This window comes from Gallinula chloropus (assembly GCF_964237585.1).
Source record: "Gallinula chloropus genome assembly, chromosome: 1".
Classification (NCBI taxonomy): Eukaryota; Metazoa; Chordata; class Aves; order Gruiformes; family Rallidae; genus Gallinula; species Gallinula chloropus.
The window spans coordinates 190768859-190795922 of NC_140085.1; the positions used below are offsets into that span (position 1 = coordinate 190768859).

At 46.1% G+C, this 27064-nt stretch overlaps 1 protein-coding gene across 2 annotated transcripts in view; it reads left to right on the top strand.

Moving 5' to 3' along the window:
• UVRAG (UV radiation resistance associated) overlaps positions 1-13620 on the top strand; it is a gene marked incomplete at its 5' end in the record, with an annotated part of 111822 nt that extends 98202 nt beyond the window's left edge. For both annotated transcript variants that reach the window (XM_084269867.1, XM_084269868.1), the window contains one exon: positions 12738-13620. In XM_084269867.1, the coding sequence (XP_084125993.1) occupies positions 12738-13440 (703 nt within the window). In that variant the 3' untranslated portion in view covers positions 13441-13620. The remainder of the gene's footprint in view (positions 1-12737) is intronic.
• Between the last annotated feature and the right edge of the window lie 13444 nt (positions 13621-27064).

Below are 27064 nucleotides of genomic sequence, written 5' to 3' on the forward strand. Positions count from 1 at the left end.
GATGATACCAAACTGAGTGGAGAAGCCACCCTGCAGAAAGACCTGGATAGGCTGTGGGAGAGTGGGCTGGCAAGAACCTTAGGACATTCAGCAAGGACAAGCACAAGTTGGGGTCCACCTGGCTGGGGAGCAAGTCTGTGGAGACGGACTTGTCCTGGTGAGCAAGCAGCTCAATGTAAGTAAACAGTGTGCAGCAGCAGCACAGAAAGCCAACAGTCTTCCATCATCAGAAAAACTCACCCTATGCTGTGCTGCCTCTACACGTGCCATGCAGAACATGACAAGTGACTAGTCCGCATCACACTAACAGAGGTTTTGCTATTTCTGCTGGTTTAACACGTAAGGAATTCAGACACAGGATCACAGAATCACAGGGGTTGGAAGGGACCTCCAGAAATCATCAAGTCCAACCCCCCTGCCAAAGCAAGCTCCCTAGGACAGGTCACACAGGTCAGCATCCAGACGGGGCTGGAATATCTCCAGAGCAGGAGACTCCACACCCCCCTGGGCAGCCTGTCCCAGGGCTTCTCACCGTGAAGAAGTTCTTCCACATATTGGTGCAGAACCTCCTGTGCTCCAACTTGAGGCCATTGCCCCTTGTTCTGTCCACCCCTCCCACTGAGAAGAGGCTGCCCATTTCCTCGTGTCCCACACTTGAGATACTGATAACCATTAATCAGATCTCTTTTTAGTCTTCTCTTCCCAAGGCTGAACAATCCCAGTTCACTCAGCCTTTCCTTGTAGGGGAGATGCTCCAGGCCCTTAATCATATTTGTAGCCCTCCGCTGGATTCTTTCCAGGAGATCCCTGTATTTTTTGCAGGGTCCCTTCCAACCCAGACCATTCTATGATTCTATAGCCCACATACTTACTCCTCAGAGTGGGAAGATTGCATATCATGGATAAGCAGAGATGGGATGACTCTGGGACATTTTATATTGGAATTGCTTTCAAAGCATAGATCTATGTTCTTCCTTTCTGGTGTGTGCTGGCTTTGAAGGAGCAGATAATGGCAGATGTAATTACACCTTAGAGGATTTCCCATCACACAAGAAGGGGTTTATTTTCCTGTAGGTGATACACTGTCATTAGCAAGACAAAACCCTTTTTTTTTAACCTTTTTTTTTTCCCTTTTTTTCCCTCTGGCTGGATAATATTTCAAAACATGTAGGAATATTAAGCATAGTTCTCTGGGAATATCACATTCTCTCCTTTCCCCCCGTGAAATGTCTATGCCTCATTTCCTTCTCACCTCCAAAACTTTGTATGAATAGTTGTTCATTTTCAACTTCTTTTTTTTAAAGGCTAATGATTCTAAACAATGCTTCTTAGTGCTTCCTAGGCAATATAAATGGAAATGGGGCTTTACAGGGAGTCTGGCTCGAGGGGAAGACTGGCTAGACTTTCATAATCGGGCATTGCAGTCCAGCACATATGTAGCAGAGTACAGATGCCCACTGTCTTGGGGATGATATCTGATTACATATATTTAAACAAGCATAAAAGCCACCAGCTGTTAAAATGAAGATTTGCAGGAATTTTTTTTCCCTGTGTTTGGGATACTGTAGGTGAGTCATCTGATATCCTCTGCTGCAAACTGGAGTCAGGAAAGTAGTTCCAGGTTGTCCTTCGTTAGCAGGGTGAGAGCAGGAGCATGTGAGGGAGTGATGGGGTTTTCTTATCTATAGATTCACTTGAATTTCCTCAATTCATAGAATCACAGAATAGGTTAGGTTGGAAGGGACCTTTAAAGGCCATCTAGTCCCAGCCCCTGCAGTGAGCAGGGACATCTTCACTAGATTGCTCAGTGCTTCCTCAAGCCTGACCTTGAATGTCTCCAGGGATGGGGCCTCCACCACCTCTCTGGGCAACCTGTGCCAGTGATTTACTACCCTCATACCGAAGAACTAATACCCAACCTAAATCTCCCCTTTTCTCGTTTAAAGCCATTTTCCCTCTTCCTATCACTCCATGCCCTTGGGAACAGTTCTTCCCCAGCTTTCCTATAGGCACCTTTCAAGGATTGGAAGGCCACTGTATGGTCACCCAGAGCCTTCTCTTCTCCAGGCTGAACCAGCCCAACTCCCTCAGCCTAAACCAAAATTCATTTAGTTTCATTTCTGCTTGTCCTCGGTTTCCTTTCCTAGCACTGTAACTGGGTGTTGGTGAATTGAAGGTCTGTCAAATCCTAATCGCAACAGTAAAAAATGCTTTTATTGTCCTTAGTTTCTCTTAGAACAGAACAGGGTTTAGCTCCTAGCTGATGCATCGGGCTTGTTTTTTGCTTTTGACTAGAGGCATCTGTATTTCTATGCAGAAAACTGAACCCCCTAAATATTCTGGGTAACTGAAATACGGAGTTATTTATGCTTAGCTTCTTTCTTGGGTAAGTGTCAGTTTAGATTTGAGTCCAAAATAGGTTTGGGGCTTTTTTTACCCCTTCTGATTAAAAAGAAAGACCCCCCCCGGCTTTTGTAGAAGCTTTTGTAGAAGATCCCACCTACTTCAAACTTCTATCAGAGCAGATTTCACAGAATCACAAGGTTGGAAAAAGACCTTTAAGATAGCCCTGAGTGCCTCATCTACCTTTTTTTTAAACACATTTGTCTTTAAATTCTCTGCTTTGGGCTTTCACAATTGCCATTGTTCTGCCTGGAGCTCTGGGGCAGCCCTTGGCCCTGTCTAGGGCCCGTGGAGTACCTTTGCATCAAGGTTTAATTGCATTGCTGCTGGAGCCCTCTGCCTGGTGAGATTTGTGTTGTTTTGCTTTCTCAGGCACGACACTTCCATGATTAATACGTGTTTTCACATCGCAACACGCGTGATTTATTGCTGCGAGCTTGCAGGTCTACAAGCTTTGCTTCCTTCTTCATATCTCTCCTGGCACATATATTCTGCTCTGTTTACTTTTCTTACCCCTACTGCAGATTTTTATTTGCACTTTATGTAGATGAAATTAAGACAGAGCTGTTTGGTTCCCACACAGACTCTTGTGGAGGCTACAGAACCACAAGAACTTACTTATTTTTCTGATATCAAATCAGGATGTTGACTTTAAAGGTGAAAGATGATGAGCCAAAGTTGTTGTTGATTTAGACTGTCTCAATTGTGGTCCTCCCCCAAGTCTTTTCTGTTTCCTTTTGGGAATAATTCTCTCTGATTCCAACTTTTTAGCCCTGGAGTCTCTCTGCCTTCCGGAAAAGCAGCTTATTTTCAAGATTAGCTTTTGCTGATGCCAAAGATCCTATGCAGTTTTTTTGTCTTAATTCTTTTTGAGCATGAAGTTTATTCCAGCTTTTTAGCAACACCAAGTCTTCACTTATACTGTGTAAACTTCAAATGTTGTTTTGTTCCTTTTTTGCATGTTCAGATTTATCTTTCACAAAAGATAAATCAAGAGACTCTTTCATTTCCTCTTTTATCCTTCAGCTAAATTTTATTTACTCTGTAACTTTTGAAGGAGGATATTTGGGATTATTGATGGCAAGTAAAGAGCACACCACAAACTTGAGCAGTCCAGTTAGAAGAGCTTTCTTTTCCTTGTGAATGGCTTGGACAATAGGTTTATCTAACGCTGGCACGAATGAGATACTGCTTTAGGAGGTTGTGTCTGTAGTCAGGGAGACGTCCTTTTGAGCCTGCATTTAAAAGCTTTACCCCAAACCAATTGAGTGCCAAGGCTTAAATTTGTTTTTTGCTGGTATATCTTGATCTCCCAGCTGGAGTCCTGTGTCCAGATCTGGGGCCCCAATACAAGAAAGATGTAGAACTGTTGGAGAGGGTTCAGAGGAGCCACGGAGATGATCAGAGGGCTGGAGCACCTCCCCTACGAAGAGAGGCTGAGGGAGCTGGGCTTGTTCAGCCTGGAGAAGAGAAGGCTGCGGGGGGACCTCATTGCAGCCTTCCAGCCCCTGAAGGGAGCAGAGAAACAGGAGGGGAATCAGCTTGTTAAAGGACAAGGGGGATGGATTAAAGCTAAAGGAAGGAAGGAAGGTTTAAATTGGGTATTAGGGAGAAGTTTTTTACAGAGAGAGTGGTGAGGTGCTGGAACAGGCCGCCCAGAGAGGTGGTGGGTGCCCTATCCCTGGAGGTGTTCAAGGCCAGGTTGAATGGGGCCCTGGGCAACCTTGTGTAGCTCTAGGCCTGGAGGTTGGTGGCCCTGCCTGTGGCAGGAGGGTTGGAACTGTATGGTTCTTGGGGTCCCTTCCAACCCAGACCAGTCTATGATTCTATGATTCATATGCTGCTAGATTCAAGAGGAGGCTTAAAACTTAACGTCAGAGTAGAGAAAACTCTTGGTAGCTTAATTTATGAAGAGCTGTGGGTTGGTTTTGTGTGGTTTATTTTTTTTCTAAAGCCTGTGTCAGAATTTCTTAGCTGCCAAAAGATGTGATTTCACCTTAACTTGGTATTGGCAGCCTCCCTTTGCAGCCCTGTTGCTATTGTGTGTTATTTAACTGGTAATCTCTAAGAAGGTGAGAAACTATTATTGCTTTTTAGCTCAGTTGACATGATATTGGCTCAGACCTGCTCTTGGAGCTTCAAACATTTCAGATGGCTATAAACCAACTTAAACACCTTCATTTAGCAGTCTTACTGCCATGAAGTCATAGTTTGCAACAAAAAAAAGATCAAATAGTGTTTAAGTTTTTGGCTCTTTTTTTTTTATTATTATTATTATTATTTTTTAAAGTATTCTCATACCAAAGAGTTGTGGATTTTGGATTTTGGCCAGAAAATCAAGATTTAGTATTTTGACCAGCTGTGATCCAGTAATGTTCCTCAGAGGAAACATTTTGTGGGGAGGAAAAGATACATATTTGAGCCTGTGAATTGTATTCTGTCTCTCATTCTGCTTTACGGTTTCTCTGAGCCCCTTGCAGACAGATTAAATAATAAGCCAATCTGACCAAACTAACTCTTTTTTTCCTTTTTATCAAAACTGCAAATAGATTCAAATCAGAGCCTGTTTGCTAAGCAGTTAACTACAGGAATGTTTGTGTCCTCCTTTAATCACTTTATCCCGCCTGTTCACAGCACAGAGTCTGTGTCTTGTGCCTCAGGTCAGTAAGAATGCCCAAATGGACTCATTATTACTAGTGAGATCTAATATTTTTGGGAGAAAACGGCTACTCTGTAGTTTTGCTGCCAGCAAAACTTAAGAGTTGAAGTTACACTATTACGAGTTGGCTTTTGAGAGGTGGATGCAATTGAAACACTGAGATTGGTGATGAGGTCATTCTCTTATCTATAATGGCAAATTTATCTGAGGTTTCTGTCATTTGTTTTATGATTCTTGTTTTGGTTTTGTTTGTTTTTTTTTTATTTAGGTATCCTGCTTCTCAATAGCAGTTCAGCTGCCTAGGCAGTGTGCTCTTCTTTCTTTTAAAAAACGAGTAGATGATGTACTTTTTAGCCTGGAGGAGGCTGCCTTCTCACTGCCTTGACTGACCTGCCAGGAGGGTGCAAAATGGTGGGCGATGGTCTCTTCAGCCAGGGGACAGGAGATGGGACAAGGGGAAATGGGCTCAAGCTGTGCCAGGGCAGGGTCAGCTCAGATGTGAGGGAAAAGATCTTCCCTGGAAGAATTGTGGGGCTGTGGAACAGGCTGCCCAGGGAGGGGGCTGAGTCAGTGCCCCTGGGTGTGTTTAAAAGATGGGGAGATGAGATACGGAGAGATCTGGGTCAGCATAGGACAGGAATGGTTGGGAGTGATGATCGTAAAGGTCTTTTCCAACCTTGTGATTCTGTGGTTCTGTAAAACCAGTTCTAGTCTCATCCAACTTGATAGATAAAAGTCCTTAAGGCCTGATGCCAGTTCATCAAATTAGTTTTCTATACTCCACTAGTCCACATCCATTTACTGTCTCAGAAAATGTGACCAAGTAATTGTGGTTGGAAGCTGAAGCAGCTCAGTCCCAGTAATTCATATCAAGGTTGTACCTTCAAACAAAGGGTTCCTGCAAGCCAAACTCTTTCTACTAGTGACAATACCTTATAGTCTTTGAAGTTTCTGGGCAGTGGGATGTTAGTTTTCTAATACAACATTTTTATATATATATTTTACCAATTCCATGAACTGTGAAGCTGATAAAGCATCTCCTCCTCTGAGCCTTGCCTTGACACAGTGCTATGGATTCTGGTAACAGTGCAGCCTTTTTCTCACAGAAAATGCAAATGAAAGAGACCCTCTGGAAGGTTCTTCTTATGAAGATTAATAGCCACCTTTTATTTCTGAGCTCTGTGCCTCTCTAAACACTACTTCTGAACCAAACCCTCAATTTGTCTTCTCATTCTCACCTGGAAGGAGGCAATGACATGGGAAAAAGTCCTTTGTACCCACAGCCATTCTGTTATTATTTTACTTGCCTGTGACCATCGTTCTACTTGTATTAGTATTCGGAGAGTTAATTGTCTTCTCATGCTTGCCTTCTAGGCGCTCATCACTCAGCCTAAACTAGTTCCTTAGCTTTCTCCTGTGGCCAACAAGAGGCATCTTGAGAGGGCAGCTGTCCCACCAAGCATAAATGGCTCTCAGTAGGGTATCACCCACCCTTCTCTCCAGTGCTCATTTTCTTTCTCCAGGGACGTTGGTAGGAGCTTAGGTGGTGAACCCTTAGATGACCTCCACAAAGTCTGCCATGCATATTTGCTTTTATCTTTTATTTGATAAGCACATAAGCCATTCTGTTGACTTCAGTCCTGCTTTCTCAGATTTGGGCTGTTAACCCTGTAACTAAACCCGTTCTACTCATATTTATTGGAGGCAACGGGCAGTTTCAGAAATCTGCCCACATACATCTCCAGCAGCCTTAAACCTTGTTTTGCAGTCTTAAGCAAGGTCCATTTCATTCCATGAGGTTTAAGGAAGCTGGCTGCAAGTGCTTTTTGCTCTAATTCGTTAGTTTGAGCTCTTGTATGATAAATGGAAGATCATTCCTGCTTTACTGCCCTGTGGGGCAGCCCTTATGTACTCTATTAACTGGGAAGTTATTTTATAGACGAGGGAGATTAGCTTTGTGTTGCTGCTACATTTAGGCTGCTAGATCACTTAGTGGAGATCATTCTGCCAGTTCAACTTACTGAGTGAGGGGAAGATTTTTTTTGGCTGCTGGACTGAAGAGGTATTGTTCATGCATACATAACGTGTTAGTGTGTGTAGCCTTGTTATAACAAGCTCTTAAACTCTCCTGGTCCTGCAAACTAATTAATTTCTCATCCATTTGCCTGTAAGGCCTAGATTTACAAAGGAATTTATGCATGTTTCTTTTTAGGAGGAACTTAAATTTACATCCCCACCAGAACAGTTTACAAAGCTGCTACTCTCGAGCTAATTAGATGCCATGGTTCTCATGTTGGTTTACTCAAATTTCTTCTGCTGCTGCTTATGCTTCAGGGAAGAGTGTGCCTGAATTAGACTGGTCAGCACTTGCTGAAGATAATTTGGGGGTTACCACTTTGACAGTCTCATGACATACTGAAGTCTTTGCCCTTTAAAGACTTTGATCTAAGAAAAATGAAATTGAGCAATTTTAAAGCACAGTCCTAAAATCCCAGACTGGTTTGGATTGGAAGGAACCTTGGATAGCCATCTAGTTCCCACCCTTTGCCACAGGCAAGGACACCCCCACCAGCCCAGGGTGAGCAAAGCCCCATCCAACATGGCCTTGAACCCTGCCAGGGAGCCAAGGGCAACCACAGCTTCTCTGGGTACCCTGTGCCAGGGCCTCCCCCCTCCCCGAGAAGGATTTCTGCTTCCCAGCCCCTCTCCAGCTGCCCTCCTGCAGCTGAAGGCCATTCCCCTGGGCCTGGCCCTCCCTGCCCTTGGCACCAGCTCCTCTCCAGCTCTCCTGGAGCCCCTCGAGGGATGGGAAGGGGCTTGCAGCTCTCCCCAGAAGCAGCCTTCTCTTCTCCCAGCTGAGCCAGCCCAGCTCTCCCAGCCTGGATCCAGAGCAGAGGGGCTCCAGCCCTCACATCATCTCTGTGGCCTCCTTGGTACTGGCTCCAACAACTCTGTATCTTCCTTGTCCTGGGAACCCCCGAACTGGAGGCAGCACTGCAGGGGGGTCTCTCCACAGAGGACTATCCCAGCCTGTCTCCAGAGAAGAGGTGCTCCAGCTCTCTGACCCAACACAACAAATAGTAGCAGTTATTACTCATTTGGATACTGAAGAGGCTTTGCCTCAGGTTTGACCTCTCTAAGAACTACTTATGGTTTGCCTCTGTCACTTTAGGAGTTAGGGTTAAACCTGGGACTGCTTTCTTGCTTGTCTTTCCCTATGCATCATCCTCATGTGAAATGTCTCATAGGAGATCTTGAATCTTTACTGCAAGGTGGTATATTCAACAGAAGATCACTCCTGTTCCTCTCTGTAGGCTGGAGTTCAGGCCGCTCAGTTTGTGACTTGTCTGGACCCTCTTCTGACCCCTTTCACTTCAGAAGAGCTTTTATCACTCAAATGAGGTGTAAAGAGCAGATATCCTTGTGATTATTTTGAGAAAAACTCATTTCTACTTAAATCCTCAAGGTGCAGCTGAAAACTCTCCCTAGATTAGATGTTAATCTCTTAAATGCATGGCTGTGGAGGGATGAATAAATGTGGAATGGCAGAATTTCCTGGAAACCCTTCTTGTCCTTGTGCCTAGATCATGAGATACGAAGGTCTTAGTGCTGTACGAGGTGTTGTGGACCCGATGCTTTGGCATCACACTCCTCTCTGCAAAGGATCCTCTCCAGAACTAGTGTGATGTGTCTGTGTGTCTGTGGTTTGGGGGCTGTGGAGGGGAAATTAACCTTTTCTGCTGTACATCATGTGTTTTTCTATCTGTTCCTAGCCCTGCTTCTTATTTCAGGTATGTGAGGTGGTTTCACTGGAATCTGCAGCCCTCTTGGTTTAGCAGGAATGCATTTGCTTTTGACTCATCCTTGACATCTTGATAGAAACCAAGCAGGATGATTTTTATCCTGGCTGTTGCAGGGGATGTAATACTGGAATCAGTTCTGGGAACAGCCTGTTTTGTTTGGAAAGGGATGGCAATAAGTGGCCTTGGAGTTGGAAAAGGAGCTTGTATGAGGAAAAGGAGCTTGTACACTCCCACCTCCTTTCTGAATTGCATGCATGCTCAATATTATAAATGGTATTAGACAACTGGTTTGTCTGATAGGTCCTGACTTAGAAACATGATGCTTACAGCTTGTTCTAGACCTGCAAAAAGCAAGTGATGTGCTTAGGATCTTGAATCAAGCAAAATTCGTCATCAAGGTGTTTGGGGGTTTTTATCCAACCAGAATACAGGACTGATCACAGAACCCCTCTCTCCTCTTTGCCGACCTCTTTCTTTTGAGGCTCCTGCATTTAGAGCCACTAAGTGATGGACCAACCCAGTATACATAGGACAAAGCTCATAGCTCTCCTGCCTTGAGGCTCCCCTTTGTACTCCTTAAAACTCATACAGGCTTAGGTTCGTCTTAGCAGCAAGACTGGTCCCAGCCTGTGCTTTTTTGGCAAGAAGTGCAAATCACCATGTTAACATGCTGTCCTGTCCTAGTAGAAGGGACATAATTCATCTCTGCACCATCTCAGATTCTGTAATGGGAAAGGCAGCTGAACCTTGGATATCTTGCACTGAAAAGCACCTTCTACTTAATTGCAAAGTGTCTTATAATTTGAACAGAGATCATAGAATCACGGCACTCTAGGTGTAGGAGGGGACCTCAACAGATTGAGTCCAACCCCCTGCCAAAGCGGGCCCCTAAGACAGGTCGCACAGGTTGGTGTCCAGATGGGTCTTGAATATCTCCAGAGAAGGAGACTCCACACCCCCCTGGGCAGCCTGTCCCAGGGCTCCCTCACCCTTACCAGGAAGAAGTTCTTCTGCATTTTGGCGTGGAACCTCCTGTGCTCCAACTTGAGGCCATTGCCCCTTTTCCTGTCCCCACAGACCATAGAAAAGAGGCTGGCTATTTCCCCCTGTGTCTCACACTTGAGGTATTTATAAACACTGATCAGATCCCTTCTTAATCTTCTCTTCCCAAGGCTGAACAGCACCAGTTCACTCAGCCTTTCCCCAGTTAGTGCTTCTCTGAGGCTCCAATAAACAGAGGATGATGTGCTATTGGGTCCAGAGAAGTGTTGTGAATGACATCTGGCTTTGTGAATATATGCACATCTTGGAATTTGGGTAAAATCCTAAAACTTGCCATTTAATTATAGTTTCCAATAACTTGATACAGAACAAAGTACCAAGTTTTGCTGCATTTAGCTCTGAAAGCTGAAAACATGGCTCTCCATTTTATTTCCTGTGCTCATTTTTAAGGAAGACTAAGCAAACCTAGAGGGAATGTGCAGAAGTTTCTTAGCTAAGTTTTAAGTTAAGCAGAACCTAATAAAATAAGTAATTCTGAGTATTCACTTACTTTTTCTGAGATCCCTGTTCTAGGGGAGAGGAGAACAGACTGTCCCCTTGCCTAAGTCAAGTCCACGACCGTCCTACCTCAGTTCCTTGTGTTTGTTGTATTACATCATTTTAAAATCGATTGTTGATTGTGTGGGGGTTGGTTGAAGTATTTTAAAGTCTCTGGTCAGTAAGGGGTTGGAGGGCTGGTCTCCAAGACCACATACACAGTGCTTAAGAGCATCTGTGGCACACACTGCTTTCTGGTTTGTCACCTCTGTTGAAAACACACCAGGACTTTGCAAACAAAGCTGGAAACGCTGTATGGAGTTTGCATTGAAAGGGTCTGAAACAGCAATTGACTTCTAAGAAGAAAGTTCATTGTTTTGCTGCTATCTGTGTGAGTGACACTTACCTCTCTGCTTCACGGCCCGCAGCTGTAAATTCCAAAAAGCAACTTTTCCTTAAGGTAATTAAAGGGTTTTATGGAAGAGAAGGGATCCCTGCACGTGTACCAAGGGGCACCCTGGGAGCAGGTAAGATGAGAGAGGAAAATAAAGGGCAGCCCTCCTGGGGCTTGCTTATTTTTCACAGAGGGCCTTTTTGTAATATCCTATTTACAAAGGGGGGCAAAATAAAGACAAATAATATGGAAAAGGATCCATACTAGGAACTGCTCATAACTGCTATTTCCAGACTCTCCCCTGCAAGACAGATCCTAAAATGTATTGGGCCTTGAGTCGGAGTTTCTTTTAAATGGAGTTAATGAAGAAGACTCACACTGATGGCAGTTGAATCTTGGAGTTATATACTCAGCAGATCAGTAATAGCTGTATTTATTTATTTTAAATTTGGAAAGAAGATGAGAGCAGCCCTGCTGAGAAGGACCTGAGTGTCATGGTGGATGAGAAACTTCACATAAGCCAGCAGTGTGCTCTTTCAGCCCGGAAGGCCCATGGTATCCTGGGCTCCATCAGAAGAGGGGTGGCAGCAGGTCCCTCTCTACTCTGCCCTCATGAGGCCCCAGTTGTGTCCAGATCTGGGGCCCCAATACAAGAAAGATGTAGCACTGTTGGAGAGGGTTCATAGGAGGGCCACGAAGATCATTAGAGGGCTGGAGCACCTCCCCTATCAAGAGAGGCTGGGGGAGCTGGACTTGTTCAGCCTGGAGAAGAGAAGGTTGCGGGGGGACCTCATTGCAGCCTTCCAGTACCTGAGGGGAGCAGAGAAACAGGAGGGGAATCAACTTTTTAAAAGGGTAGACAAGGGCAGGACAAGGGGGATGGATTGAAGCTAAAGGAAGGGTTAGATGAGATATTAGGGGGAAGTTTTTTACAGAGAGAGTGGTGAGGGGCTGGAACAGGCTGCCCAGAGAGGTGATGGATGCCCCATTCAAGGCCAGGTTGGATGGGGCCCTGGGCAACCTTGTGAAGATCCAAACCTGGAGGTTGGTGTCCCTGCGTGTGGCTGGGGGGTTGGAGCTCTCTGATCCTTGGGGTCCCTTCGAACCCAGACCAGTCTATGATTCTATGAACTTGTTGCTTAAGTTAATGTACAACATACTATTTGCATGTAGGATGGTGATTATATTTGGATAAGGATTAAACCTATGAAGGAGAATTCACATAGCACACCCAGATGACATAAAGCAGATATTCCAAATTACACACCCTGAGACAGTGTTAAGTGGGTCTGTGGAAACTGTATTAAATAGTTATAATCAGAGTTGCAAATTAACCTTGATTAGTTCACGTTCCTTGAGAAACCGAGGTTGACATGTGTCCAAAGAAGTTTTGGAATGATTGGCACGGTAAGCCAGAAGATCTGGCAAAAATAACCCTCTGCAAACAGCAAAGTGTGGTTTTTCTCCTGTGTGCAGCTGTCCGGAAAGCCCACTGGTAGAAGACATCGCTCCTCGACGATTCTGCCATGATTACTCACTTTTGAAGTGTTTTTGATGGCCCAGTATGGGCCATAAATAGATAAATAGGTGGTCAACACTAATAATTCATAAAGTACCGCTTGGTCCTATAAAATGGTGTTAACAGTCTGAATTAACATAATGTGGTGGTTTCTTGGGTGATTGACTCTCCAAACTGTAGAGCTTTGTGAATGTTCCTACCCAAACTTACCGGTTTTCAGTAAAGCTGTCCTCTGGGGTGTCTTCTGTAGTTCAGACAGCATTAAACACATTTGGGGTTTTAGCACTTTAGGATACAAGTTGTTGGGCCAAAACGCAGCTCGGAGTTGTGATAAAATAATTGCTTCAGCCTTTGGTAAAACATCTGCATTGCTCGTGAGCGTGCCTGACAGCTGTGATTTATCCCTTCCCTCTTTTATAGTGATCGACACCATACATCCAGTGCAATCCCTGTTCCAAAGAGACAGAGCTCGAGCTTCGGCAGATTGGATATTGGCTTTTCCAGTGGGCTTCCTTCTCCAGATAAAGGACTCCGAAAACGAGCCAGCACGGGAAACGAAAGACTACAGTACAAAACTCCTCCTCCTAGTTACAACTCTGCTTTAACACAGCCTGTTGCCATCACAGCCCGTGGAGGAGAGTTAGATAAAAAACCCGGATCGATATCTTCCTCCTTGGATACCTCTATGGACTCCTCAAAAGGAAATACCAAGAAAAATGAGGACTTGTGCAGCAGTTTAAATGCAGAAAACGGGAACCTAAATAATACCCAAGACCGGCCGGAGTCTTTCCTAGGACATACAAGTGCAATAAATGGGGCGTTTCTGCCTGGCGAGTGCTCTGGCACCGCGAGCAACGAGCAGCCCTGTGAGTTTCGTCCCTCGCTCGGCCCTGTCCTGTGCTGCACCGTGGAGCAAGCGGAGGAGATCATGGGGATGGAAGCGACAGGGTTCAGCGCGGGAGATCAGCTAGAAGACTTTAACTCCATCCCGGTGGAGCACGCCGTGGCAGTGGAGTGTGATGAACAAGTCCTAGGGGAGTTTGAGGAGTTCTCCAGGAGGATCTATGCACTGAATGAAAACATGTCCAGCTTCCGCAGACCGCGTAAAAGCTCGGAGAAGTGAGCTTGGACAGGGATTTGATAGCAGACATTGAGGTGAAATGAGTGATCTGAAATAGAGATAAAAAATTGCACTTATTCTTTATATTATTAAAAAAAAATTAAATAAATAAAAAAAACCCTAAAGCTATTCCTATGGTGTTAGACAAATGGACTTGAGCACGATAACACAGGATCATGGTATATTCACAGCCCAGGTAAATTTTGATTCTGATTCCAGTCCTCCTATGTCTGGTATTTATAATCTGACAGAAAATTTTTTTTAGGTGTTGGAATCCATTTATAAAGGCTTTCCTGGAAACAGCTTCTAGTGCTGATAAGGCCCTTCTGTGACTATTTGTTAATTTCTTTAATTATTATTTAGAGTTTAAATTTATTTTAATCTTTTCAGGAGAAAAAGAAAAGGTAATTTAAAAGTACATTTATGTTAAGACTTCTCTCCCTTCTCCCATGTACTCCTGTGTTTTCTTGAGCAATGTAGTCAGTGTTGCAGAAATACCATGGATTTGTTACAATTGGACAGCTTTCTCTTGGCTGTGCTCTGTAGCCTTTGAAGTTCTAGTTTGCACTGATGGGTCTTCAGTTGGTGGTGTAAACTTGCCAGGGAATGAGCACCCATGTGATATCTGCAGTTTCCTTGCACCTGATTAATCTGAAATGACATTTCCCCCACCCCCCACTCCTCCCCCACTCCTTTTCTTTCATACTCACTGTTCCTACCTATAGAAACCTTGAGGACTAAATCACCCATGAGGTTTCTTATTAAAAAATAAAATATCTCATCTGGACCGTTCCACACTTGAGTTGGGCACAGACCTCATCAGGTAGAGTCCTAACAAATGCGCTACCCAAGTGGGGCTCAGCTGCCACACTTCGAGGTGTCCGAGGGGGACAACGTGCCATGAGGCACCGCAGACGTCTTCTTAAAAACCCTGACTGAAAGTGGCAGTCAGCACTTTGGAATGAGGTGAATTTGTGGAATCGCTCCACCCACTGTAGAAAGGAGGCACTTAATATTATCCATCTCAATTAATGTCCTTTTTAAGCATCCCTACTTGAAAGGGAGAAACTTCCAGCAGTTTGCGGTTAGGTAGGTTGCCGCTGGCACCTGTCTTCAGCTCCACTAATGGGAAAGCAATTTGCAGCCTGCTTTGTGATTCCTGGTATTTGTTTCAGTTTGGATTTCATTGCTCTTGCTTCCTATATTGTATACCCAAGAATTCAGGCTCGGTTGTGAGCTCTCAAATATTAAAAAAAAAATATATATATATATATATCAGAATAAAAACCACTTCATCATGCCTGGCTTTTTTTTCCTCCCTGATCTATGCTTTCATTTGAACAAATGACCTAGTCTTTTTTTTCCCCCTAACTTCACCCTAAACCTAGCCTAAATCAACTTCCTAAAGCACTGATGTGTATAATCTTGACTATCTGGTGTCAAGCCCAGACATGTATGTGAGCACTGATACCCGTAATAGCACAGTTGTAGGATATGTGTTTTCCCAGGTAACACCTTCTTGATTGTACTACAGTTACATCCATGTTTCTTCTGCTTTTAACGTGTCTGCAGTCGAGTTGGTGGTTGGAGCCTTTCTACAGCGATTCCTTATCTTCGCTAGGTGAAGTGGGAGCACTCAGACTGGAGACCTTGGTTCTTAAGGCATCGAACGTGATTCCAGGTGCCAACTTGGGCATGGAGTTGGGCGCGTGGATGAGTATTTTCTTCCACGAATAAGCTCCTTTGTTCCAACCTCATGAAAAGCTTCCCTAAAGGAAATGCTGCTTAAAGCACTGCCATCATCTTTGTGAAGGGATAGGTAGGAAACTCTCTCTGTGCTTTGGCCAGAAATGAACACCTTGGAAGAACGGCACGTAGTAGTGAAGTGGGCGTAAGGTACTTTATCCCGTATCTTACCTTCTTCTGACAGCACTGTAACTTTAGGTGAAATTTGGGAATGTTGAATCAGTCGTGCCCCCCCTGGGGTGGGATCCAACATGCTCAGAGCAGCACAGACCTCTATGTAGGCACAACATGTTTTCCTTCCTTAACAGGAAGGCGTTCGCTTGTGTGTGGAAGCGGTTCTTCCAAGCAACCCAAAGAGTAGTTGTGAAGGCGCTAGGTTTTGTAGGCAAACTCAGCGCCTCAGTGCAATTAAGCAACATGTGAAATTAGGTCCGTAGAGCGTCAGTGAGACTTTGGATTATATTTTTTCTCATTAGTTATGCTTCTTCTCAGGTTGCACCCGACCAAATGAAGTTTTCCTCCCTGATGTTGGGTTGCTGTTCCTCTTTGAGCCCCTGTAATTGTTAACATGTCAAACATGATGGTTGATTTCTGAAGTTGTCCCAGGAGGCTGCTTTGATGGGCTTTCTGTGGATGTGTCTCTTATAGGCCTGAAATCATCCCCTCATGTTTCCCTTCCACTTTCATCGCTTTCTGTATAGAAGGTGGCGTGGAGGGGGACAGCATCGTAGGGCCGATTAAAGTGTTGACAAACCTCTCTGCTGTGAGGATTGGGGATAGTACAGACTGCAGCCACCTCATGGCTTGCCTCTTTTTTGGGGTGATGTGTTGGGTTGTTAGGGGTCCCCCCCTAGCTTCCTCCTGTAAATTACTTTGAAAATAGCATAGTGGGAGAGAAATAAATAGTAGGTTGGAAGGTGAGATGATCTATCACAGCGTGCTTTAAACTGTCAAGAGCCTTTCCGTTCCTGCACAGCTGTCACACTGAAACGTCTGCAAATGTCTTCAACTGGAGAAAACATTTCATTGCAATCCTTTCGCCTCACTAGGAATTCCTAAGATTTTTGAGAATATTAGTTTTGGAAGATCATATCCCACTATATTTTTATAGCGAGCACCAACGGCATTGGCTTATCCTTGCTTGACCAGGTATTTAAAATAAGCAAAACCAGAATATCCCATAGTAAATGACACATTAAAACTATGTTGGTAATTGCAGGAAAGCTCATCTGTATTTATAAAATAAAAACTGATTAGTATCTCTCAAACTGTGTGTCTTCTCTTAATGGTCCCTTGTGTTTGTTTCCTTTGCAAGCCTGGTTTGAAGCACAGCATCACCCCCAGCCCCTTCGGCTTATTGTTCATCAGTCCCATATTGATCAAAACATCAATATTCTCCCCTCTGAGGAAGGATTGAGAGAGCTGGGGCTGTTCAGCCTGGAGAAAAGAAGACTAAGGAGGGACCTTATTAATGTTTATGAATATCTTAAGTATGGGATGCAGGGGGAAATGGTCAGCCCCTTTTCAGTGGTCTGTGGAGACAGGACAAGGGGCAATGGCCTCAAGTTGGAGCACAGGGAGTTCCACACCAATCTGGGGAAGAACTTCTTCCCAGTGAGGGTGAGGGAGCCCTGGGACAGGCTGCCCAGGGGGGTGTTGAGTCTCCTTCTCTGGAGATATTCCAGCCCCATCTGGATGCCAACCTGTGCAACCTGTCCTAGGGACCCTGCTTTGGCCTAGGGGTTGGACCCGATGAGCTCTGGAGCTCCCTTCCAACCCCTGTGATTCTGTGATTTGGGCAAGGGGAGTTTGCTGCAAGACCTGAACCACCGCCTTGGTTCCAAATCCTATTTCACATGAGATGGTACAGCAGGCTTTTTTTGTTCCTTCTTTTTTTCATCCTCCTTCCAAAAAGATGGCACGCAGCTGGAAAAACAGCGTACGGTAGGGCTGGGAGACAGCTGGATTTGCAAAACTTTTATGGATAGTGGAAAGGCTGTGTTCCCTCATCAGGGAGGCATTGCTACTCATCCAGCACCTTCTGTGATCCGAGCTAATAAGCAACATATGTCTGTCTAAAAAGCTTACATTCCCTTTGAACGGGAGCCTGCTGCACGAGGCCGTCCACATCGCGGAGTCGCTGGTGGGGAAGCGGTGTAACGTGAAGAGCTACGGGGACTCTCGGCATCATCAGCACAACAGGTCTTCTGGTTGGTTTGTTGTTTCTTTTATTGTTTTCATTTCTTCCACCCAATCTGTCTGTCAGCAGAGTGTGAAATGCCAAGACGCCAACTGTGTAGTCCTGGAACTGAAGTGGGGAGGTACAGGAGAGAAATTGCACTTTGAAGCTGTTTTGCAACGTTGAACAGCTCTATTGAAATGTAGTTGAATTAAAGTGAATAACAAGCTATTAATGGAGATGATATTTATTGAGATGGACTTGTTCTAGATAAACCTGGGGGTCTTCTCTGCCTTGGTTTTGTACCTTTCAAACAGCTGAAGAGGGTATTTCTCACAGGTTTCTGGGTTTTGATCTGTTTTGATGCGAGTGTTTGCGGATGCTCTGACGCTCTACATCCCCTGGATTGATCTGGTTTGTCTGGTGACTTTGATTAGATGTTAGAAAAAAAATCTTCCCTGAAAGAGTTGTTGGGCCCTGGCACAGGCTGCTCAGGGAGAGGGTTGAGTCACCACCCCTGGATGTGTTTAAAGAAAGGGTAGATGAGGTACTTAGGGATATGGTTTAGCACGGGACAGGAATGGTCGGACTGGATGATCTTAAAGTTCTTTTCCAACCTTGTGATTCTGTGATTTGGGGAGCCATGAGCACCTCCTGTCTGCATACACCATCATCTTGATCCCAGGTGAAAAAAAAGATTATAGTTTTCCAGGGAAAAAAATAAATTAAGCTAGCTAAGACATCTTTAAATCCCTAGTTATCTTCATATCAGCTTGTTTTGTATATGGCAGAATGCAACATTCTTTTATGATTTTTCAGGAAATAGTAAAAAGCCTTTTTTCCCCCCGACATGTAATTGTCAGGCGTCAGCTCTGCTGCTGCTGCTGAAATCTGTCCTGTATTCATTGTGTAGGTTAGCTGGATGTTTAATCTGTTGGACCCTTCAATGGCCCATCCCTGGAGGTGTTCAAGGCCAGGTTGGATGGGGCCCTGGGCAACCTTGTGTAGCTCCAGGCCTAGAGGTTGGTGGCCCTGCCTGTGGCAGGGGGGTTGGAACTCTGTGATCCTTGGGGTCCCTTCCAACCCAGACCATTCTATGATTCTATGATTCAAATTAACTTTGAGGTTACTTTTAATAGATTGCTTTCATAAACCATCCTTGGGTTTCTGAATTTCTGACTTGTAGAGAGCGTCCTTACCCATTGTGGTCCGGATCATCTTGGCTTTCCAGGGACAAAGAAGTCCCTTTCTGTGTTGCACTGAACCTAACCCATGTTTTCTGCTCCACCTGGAAGCCAGGACAGCTAGCCAGCTCTTGCAGGCTTGGGAGGCAGCAGCCCCTCAGCTCAGCCTGATGCTAAGCACCTCTATTGATTACCCATGGTAACTGAAACAAGTTCAGGCTGTTTATTTAGGCAAAACTAAATGTGGTTTCCTTGGCTGGGCACAGGTGAGATGGGGAATAAATCTAGCGCTTGCTCTAATTATTGATTTTTTGGCTTTTTAACAGCAGAGCTCTGGCTTTCCACGGTGTCCACCTGCCAGCAGTGGTACACGGTCCGCATGCCAGTGCCAGAGGCATCGTGTAGCTGCAGCAACCAGCCCCCAGCTTCTGCAGGGTACCTGTCAGAAGGGATTTATGCTCCTAACTTGGATGCAGGCAGTGCCAGCAGGAGCTTCATCCTGCTTTTGCAAGAGGGATAACGCTCTTCAACGAGTATCACTGACAGCAGCTAATGCCTTTTGATGATGGTGCTTGAAATGTGAGCTAAGCCTAAACTGGTCCAGTCAATCTTGTCAGCTGTCTGACACACTGTTTTTTCACCTCCCTGTTAAAAAAGCATCTGCAGATCACACTGTATGGCCATGCCTTGTGTTAAACCACGCTCATGGACAACTAATGGGCACCTCCTGAAGTGCTGTCACACGTTAATGATGGTGTAAAGAGATCTGGAAATACAGAACAGCCCCAGCTGCCTAAAAATTTCATATAGAATGCCTGTATTTATTTTTAATAAGGTAGTTTGGTCAAGCTGCATGTGCATGTAAAGTGGTTAAGCTTGAAGGTGCAGTTGGTACAGGAGGAAAATTGCCAGCCCAGCTGTCAGGCTTCTGCCAAGCTCCTGGCCTGGGCATGGGGGGCTGTACCCCATGGACAGGGTGGGCAGAAAAAATCCAGCTGTTGAGGGGAAGCTTCTGTCTTCATCTTCCTTCTTGCAGAAAGTGGAGGGTCAGGAACCTTCTGTCTTCATCTTACAGGAGGTGGAAGGTCAGGGCAGCGTGGTGTGACGGTTGGGCTACCTGTGCTCACCCAGATTGTAATCCCAGCTCTACATCTCAGCGACTGTTCTGGTTGCAAATCTCCTTGGGCAGTGTCTGCTGGGACCATGAGCTTCTCTTTTCAGCTGAGACTTGCAAATGCTATGAGAAACAAGGCACTTCCTAGAAGTTGTTCAGAAAGAGACAAGGACTGTTCAGGGTATTAACTTAGGAAGCTAAAAAAAAAATCACAGCAACCACAGCACCTCATTGTTTGATCAACTATGTTCTTGCACCCTTTTATCATCTACCTAGTCTAGTTTTGACACCTAGCCTTTGGATTTCATGCTCATCACCTGCCAGATGGAGTACAGACCACCTTTCTGAGACCCCGAACACTGACAAACAGCAAGTGCAGCTCAGAATCACAATCACAAGTTTGGAAAAGACCTATAATATCATCAAGTCCAACCATTCCTGTCCTATGCTAAACCATATCCCTAAGTACCTCATCTACTCATCTGTTAAACACATCCAGGGAAGGTGACTCAGCCCCCTCCCTGGGCAGCCTGTTCCAGGCCCTGACAGCTATTTCAGTAATTTTTTTTTTCTAATATCCGATCTGACCCTGCCCTGGTGCAGCTTGAGCCCATTTCCCCTTGTCCCATCTCCTGTCCCCTGTCTGAAGAGACCATCACCCACCTCTCTGCACCCTCCTGGCAGGTCAGTGGAGGCGCTGAGAAGGTCTCCCCTCAGCCTCCTCTTCTCCAGGCTCAACACCCCCAGCTCCCTCAGCCGCTCCTCAGAGGATTTTCCCTCCAGCCCCTTCCCCAGCCTGGTTGCCCTTCTCTGGACTTGCAGCTCCACAACCTGCAGCAGCAGTCTTTACCTTTGCCTCTGTGTGTATCTTTAGTAACCTTTTCCCCCCGTGCTAACAGGAAATGCTGTCATGCCGGAGCAGGCGGAGGGCCCCGCTTGGCTTGGCTCGGGCTTGTTTTTACAGCGATAACTTTGTCAACAGTGCGTAGTGTGACAACATGAAGCGGTTGTTTGGCTACTCCCTTGTCCAGGGAGGAGACTTGCTAAATTGAGGGTAGGATTTGTCCTGGGTGAGAAGTCCAAGGTGCTGTCAGCTTTGCTGGGAACTGTAGATGGCCGAAGAGGAAAGCTTTAATCCTCCCTGCCCTGATGTTAGCCAGATAGCAGTCCGTGACTGAGCGTGGGCTTGCTCTGTGCTGCAAGACTTCCAGCATTAATGAAAATCTTTGCTGCTTCACAGGAGTATTTGTCGAGTTGGGAGCCAGTGGAGCAGAGAAGCGTTTTTCATGCTCTTTAGCCAAGCATCTCTGAAGGCAGCGACCTCCTCCCCTGCTGTGATTTTCAGGGTAAGATGAATGAATAAAACAGATACCGTCGACTCTACCTGCCAAAGCAAAGACGACCCAAGGCTTTTCATCATTTTCATTAAACAGTTGTCAAGCACTGGACCACAGGCTGCCCAGGGCAGTGGTGATGTCCATCCCTGGAGGTATTGAAAAGCCGTTCAGATGTGGTGCTTGGGGACATGGTTCAGTGGTGGCCTTGGCAGTGCTGGGTTAAGTTGGACTTGATGTTAAATGTCTGTTCTAACCTAAGTGATTCTATGAACTACTTTCTTCCCTGACAAAACCAGTCTAAAACAGGTGGTGGGTTTAGTTGGACCCGATATCCCTGATTTTGGTGCTGGTGTAGCATGTCAGAGCGGATTGGAGGCTCAGGAATACAAACCAACAAGTAGCCACCAAAACGCAGAAGGGAAGGGACAGCATGCAGGCTCCAAGGGGAATTTGCAAGGGTTTGCAACAAATGCTTCCACCCTCAGCTGTTCCAAATGACTGGAAGCCGGAGGGGTGGATGGAGGGTTGGATGAAGGGTTGGAGGACTCTGGCTCCTGATGTGGCTGGATGTTTGTGAGGAAGAAAGAGGCTGCAGGTGCCCTGCAGACCCCATCCCTGACCTTGATAACCAGACTGGGGGTCATCACTGCAGTCTCCCAGATGGTTGTGTGTTTGCACATGTAGGGGAAGGGAAGCTCAGTGTATCCTCAAAGGAAATAAAGGTTTAATCTCATGGCCATCTTCCTAAGAATTGCAGGGGTGAGAGAGGATGTCTGCATTTATGAATGAAGATTTTTTTAATTTTACTTATTTTGTTAGACTCCAGTCCTGTGACCTTCGGTTGAGGAGCCATATTTCACATCCCTGTTCTCCATGTGTCTTCTCCATTCAGCTAACCATAAGAGGCTGTAGAGTCTCCATGAGAAGGATTTAGGAGGAAACATCAAGGAACATGACATTAGTTGGGGAGAACACCAAGGCTGCAGATAACAACGTTAACATCTCACAGAAACTTCAGCAACCCCTTTTGTATAGAGGTGTGCATTGTCTTCTCAAGACAATGACATGTCTCTTGACAAGAATCAAGAGGTGATTCTTGTCTTCTATGTGACTTTTAAATCCGGAACGTGACTTGTGCCTGGGATTTAAATTTCTGTGTGGAAACCCCTTGGTAGGGAATGTTTTCTCATCCCTGTGTGATATATTACCTCTTCTGCAGGGACAAGCCCATGCTGCCTGCTCTCTGCACACCTCATGGGTGCTGCTCTGTGGTTGCAGTGAGCAACAGGAAGCAAAAGAGGTTCAGTTCTCACCCCTGGAGCGCTTGGGATGAAACTTGAGAAGCTGAGATTCCCCAGCTTTCCAGTTCAGGCTCCCTGCTTCTTCCTGCATCCGGGCTGAGGGCAAAAAATTTGGGAGGGATGGATGGATGGATGGATGGATGGATGGATGGATGGATGGATGGATGGATGGATGGATGGATGGAAAGACAGCCAGAAGCTGCCTGCAGCCCCCTGAACAGGGGCAGGGCTGTTGCCACATGCCTGGGGAGGAAGGTGCAAATTATCCCTCCTGCCCCTATGCACCTATCCTCTTGCATCCCATGCACTGGATGAATTCCCACATGTCTTTAGCCCAATGTTGGGGAGCAAGAACCTGTCTTCAGCTGTGCGTGCTGAGGGGGAGGATGGGAGTCGTGATTGTGCCTGGGACTTGGGGGTCCCAGGATGACACAAGTGGCAGTGATTTAGATGTAAACTAATAAAGGAATTTAGCCTCCCAAGGCATCTGACCAGTCAGTCCTCTGAGCTGTAATGAGACATCCCCAGCCAAGGAAGCCCTGTGCAAAGTGGAAGAAGGCGCTGGGGAGAGGAGGAGGGGGCTCTTCGCCGAGGTGCAGTAGGTTTGTTCAGTCTTAGCTGTTGTATTTGCACAGGGAAAAATATAAATCAAGGCTGTGCTGGTCTATATCTGGCCAATTTCAGTCTGAAGTTCCTGACAGGTGACCCCAGGGTACGGTTGCATGCTCTCAGTGCTTATTTTTGACATCGTAATCCAAATTGACGTTCAGTGCTTGAATATACAATAAGTTCATTACAGCTAAACCCTTCTGTTCAGGGATTTCCTGTTGGTAAGTCTTGGAAAAATCAGGATTCCCAGTGGTATTGGGCTGAAAACGTTTGCAGATAAAATTCAAGTTAGCAAGTTATGCCAAAATGTTTTTGGAACCGAAATGAAGCTGTATTTTCTGTACAGTGCAGTGATGCCTTATCCCTTGCTTTGGGCTGGGGGAGGAGGCCCTGGCCTGCACAGCTCCCAAACAGGGTCTCAGTGCTGCTCCCAAGGGGAGCTCATTAAAAAAGCAGTGGATGAATCCACAATCCTATGCCTAAGCATGTGTCTGAGTTTATTTTTGGTACTGAAACTGCTGCCTCTCATTCCACTTTCTAAAGAGGAAGAGAAAAACCTACACGGCATCTTACCAGCCACAGTAAACTCCAGGAGCAGATAGGACTTTAGATATCCTCATTACCTCCACAAGCAGGACCTATTTCCCAGTCTGTGTGAGGGTTGCAACAGGGTGGGGTTACTGCTCAAGCCCTTGACCTGTCAGTTAATAAGCTATTAGGATGAGGTGTGAACTTGGCCTGGGACTTGTCCATGCCCTTCTGGCATATGGACAGCATCTCTTCTGGTTCCACCTCCTCCCCTCAAACTGGTATCTTATAAAAACAGATAAGCTCTCTCTATCCTATAGGTCTCAGCTGGGATTTTCATGCTACCAGTGGAATTTGAAGCTGGTTTTCTAATAAGGCAAGGGGAAAATGTTGCTGTGTGCCAAAGGGGAAATGTGAAGTGGTTCTGTGTGGGGGTTGAGTGGTGGGGGAGGAGCTGATGTGGTCCCCGTCACAGGTGGAGCAAGAGCCAGGGGTGATGCTGTTAGAAAAGATGCAGCTCTTGCAAAGCATCGAGGTGGGATGCAAAGAAGAGAGTAGGAAAGGTCTCATTTCTGAACATCCACTTTCTGTTTTTTTTTTTTCTGGAGTGTTTTGAGTATCTTCAAAGATAGAGATCCCCCAAACCTGGACCCCTGTTCCAGTGTTTGACCACTTTCACAGTGAGAAGAATTTCTTAATGGGAATTTTTTATGTCCTGACATGGGCTGTTGACTAGTTTTCCATCACTGAGCATCTCCCAGGAGAGCCTGTCTCTTCTCCACACTGTCCCAGCTGGGAGCTACAGATGGTGATAAAATCCCCCCTCTTTTCCTCCTACTCTCATTGCACACAGAGCTTTCAGCTTCTCCTTCCATGCCCTGAGCTCCACCCACAACCAGCTTGGTAGCTTCACTGGGTTCTGTTACGACTGGCCTGGTACTGGGGAGCCCAGACTGGTCCCAGTGCCCTATCAAGTGCTAAATGGAGAGGGAGAATTACTTCCCTGGCTGTGCTGACTCCACTCCTGCCATCACCAACTACACCATGGTTGGGCTCCATCAGAAGAGGGGTGGCCAGCAGGGACAAGGAGGGGATTGTCCCTGTCTAATCTGCCCTTGTGAGGCCCCAGCTGGAGTCCTGTGTCCAGACCTGGAGCCCCAGTACAAGAAAGATGTGGAACTGTTGGAGAGAGTTGAGGAGGCCACAAAGATGATCAGAGGGCTGGAACACCTCCACTACGAAGAGACGCTGAGAGAGCTGGGCTGGTTCAGCCTGGAGAAGAGAAGGCTGCAGGGGAACCTCATTGCAGCCTGACAGTCCCTGAAGGGAGCAGAGAAACAGGAGGGGAATCGGCTTGTTAAAGGGCAGAGACTGGCAGGACAAGGGGGATGGAGTGAAACTGGAAGAGGGAAGGGTTAGATGAGATATTGGGGGGAAGTTCTTTACAGAGAGAGTGGTGAGGGGCTGGAACAGGCTGCCTAGAGAAGTGGTGGATGCCCTGTCCCTGGAGGTGTTCAAGGCCAGGTTGGATGGGCCCTTGGGCAACCTTGTGTAGATGCAGACCTGGAGGTTGGTGGCCCTGCCTGTGGCTGGAGGGTTGAGCTCTATGATCCTTCCAACCCTGACCATTCTATGATTCTATAATTCATTGTCCTAGGTTCTTTCCCCCAAAAGCTGTTCTCCAGCCCATCAGACCCCAGCCTGTGTACTGAGAGATGTCCCAGGCCGACGCGATTCTGTCTCAGCAAACTGAGGGTGGTCTACACAGGCTCCTGAACTCCTTTCCAGCTCTGTGTTTTTGTTCATCCAAGACACACATACCCGTAATTCCCTAAGAATTCAATAAAAAGCTCAGGAAAAGGTTGCTATTCTTTCCTCCCCTGGGTGGTTTTTAAATTTTACACATCTTAAACCCAATTAATTTGCTCGTCACTGGAAGTGTAGCATCCTATATGGCTCCTGTGAGAAGAACACATGATAAAAGTGGGATTATCACTTGCAAGAGCAGCTCAGTGGCATAAGAACAAATATGGAAATGTTTCCTTCTGAAGTGTGGGACCTTCTGTGGAGGATCAGCCACAAACTCTGCAAAGAAAGCTATTAACCACTGGACATGAGAACAATTCTTTGCTGTGGTCTGACATCTGCTTCTCCTGTGACAGCTTTTTGTTGCAACAAATGACACAGAATCAAAAGTCAGGCTTGTGATTGTGGTGTGGAAGTGTCTAGAAGCAGCAGCAGAGGTGGAAAGCATCCTTCCTTCAGGGTCTGCCTGGTCACCTTGGACTCTTCTTAGTGGCCACATCCAGCCTTCCACTAGGATGTGGGGAGTAGAGGCTGCTGTGGGGATGGATCCACAGGCGAGAGTCCTGCAGATTTCGCTCTTTAAAAACGCCCTAAAGGAAGGAACTGAAACCTGACCATCCTAGAGATGTAGACCTGCCACCTCCAGACTATTTCTGGTGACTCAGAATAGATCTATGTCTTAACATTTCACATTTCCAGGACTCACAGGTTTCCAAACTGTTCCTTCTCCTTGCCCCTGTGTCCTTCCTCCTCTTCCCCAGACGTGTGAGGGGAAGAGGCTCCCACATATTTTGGTGTGAGGTCCCCATAGTTTGGTGTGATGTCCAGCTGTCACCTTTGCTGGAGCAGGGTGTCTGCAGTGCTTTACACAATTTGCTGGAGCAGGGACAGGGCAGAACCCTCTGTCCTCATGTTGGGTGGGACTATCAAGGTCTCTCCTGGGTTTTACTCACTTCCCAGGAGCTGCTGCTCATCTTTAAGAAGGGGTTGAGCTGAATGGTGGGGTCTGGCATGCCAGAGGGTGACAGTGATTCAGGTGCTGGGTCCCTCCTCATCTTGCACTTATCAACAGAGGTGGAAAAAAAGTAATGGAAGTTCACTGCCACCATGCAGATTTTGGTCCTGGGGAGCTGGAGTATCCATCTTTTACAACCAGCACTTTGTTCCTACTGTCTGCTTTCCCTATGGCTATAGGGAGGAAAAAATAAGTGTAAGTGTCCACCCCACTATGTTCCTCAGCAAAATGCTTGGAGCATTTTGCAGGGCAGAGCTCTTCCAAGATGGATCAGCCAGGCTTTCTCTTTGTATTCACCATACACTAACATCTTCTTTAGCAGGAGGCTGGACCAGAGGTGCCTTCCAACCCCTACTGTTCTGTGACTCTGTGATCTCTACCTTCCTGAGGACCACCATGCATATACCTTGGGGAATCCAAGACCTACTTTTCATGAGAGGAGCTCAGTTTGTGCACTCAGCTATAGTTTAGACCCTGACCCTGGGGAAGTCAGAGCCAAGGATGCTGGCTGGTGCCACACTGCTCAGGTGACAGGCTGAGGTGGGGAGAAGGGTGGGTTGGAAACAGGAATTTGGTTCAGGTCCATCGTGTTTCCATTGGGTCTCAGTTTATAAATAGTTTGGGTCAACCATGTGCCTCTTACTTTGACACTTTTGCAAGGCTGAGGACGCTTTGTGTTCTATACTTAGAAACTTTCCTTTCCTGGCTGCTCCCATCTCTGTGCCTGCCAGGAAAGTCCAGCACCAGAGTCAAAAAGGTGCCTGTCTGGATTAACTGGGAGTCTGCCACAGCCAGCACTGAGCTTTGC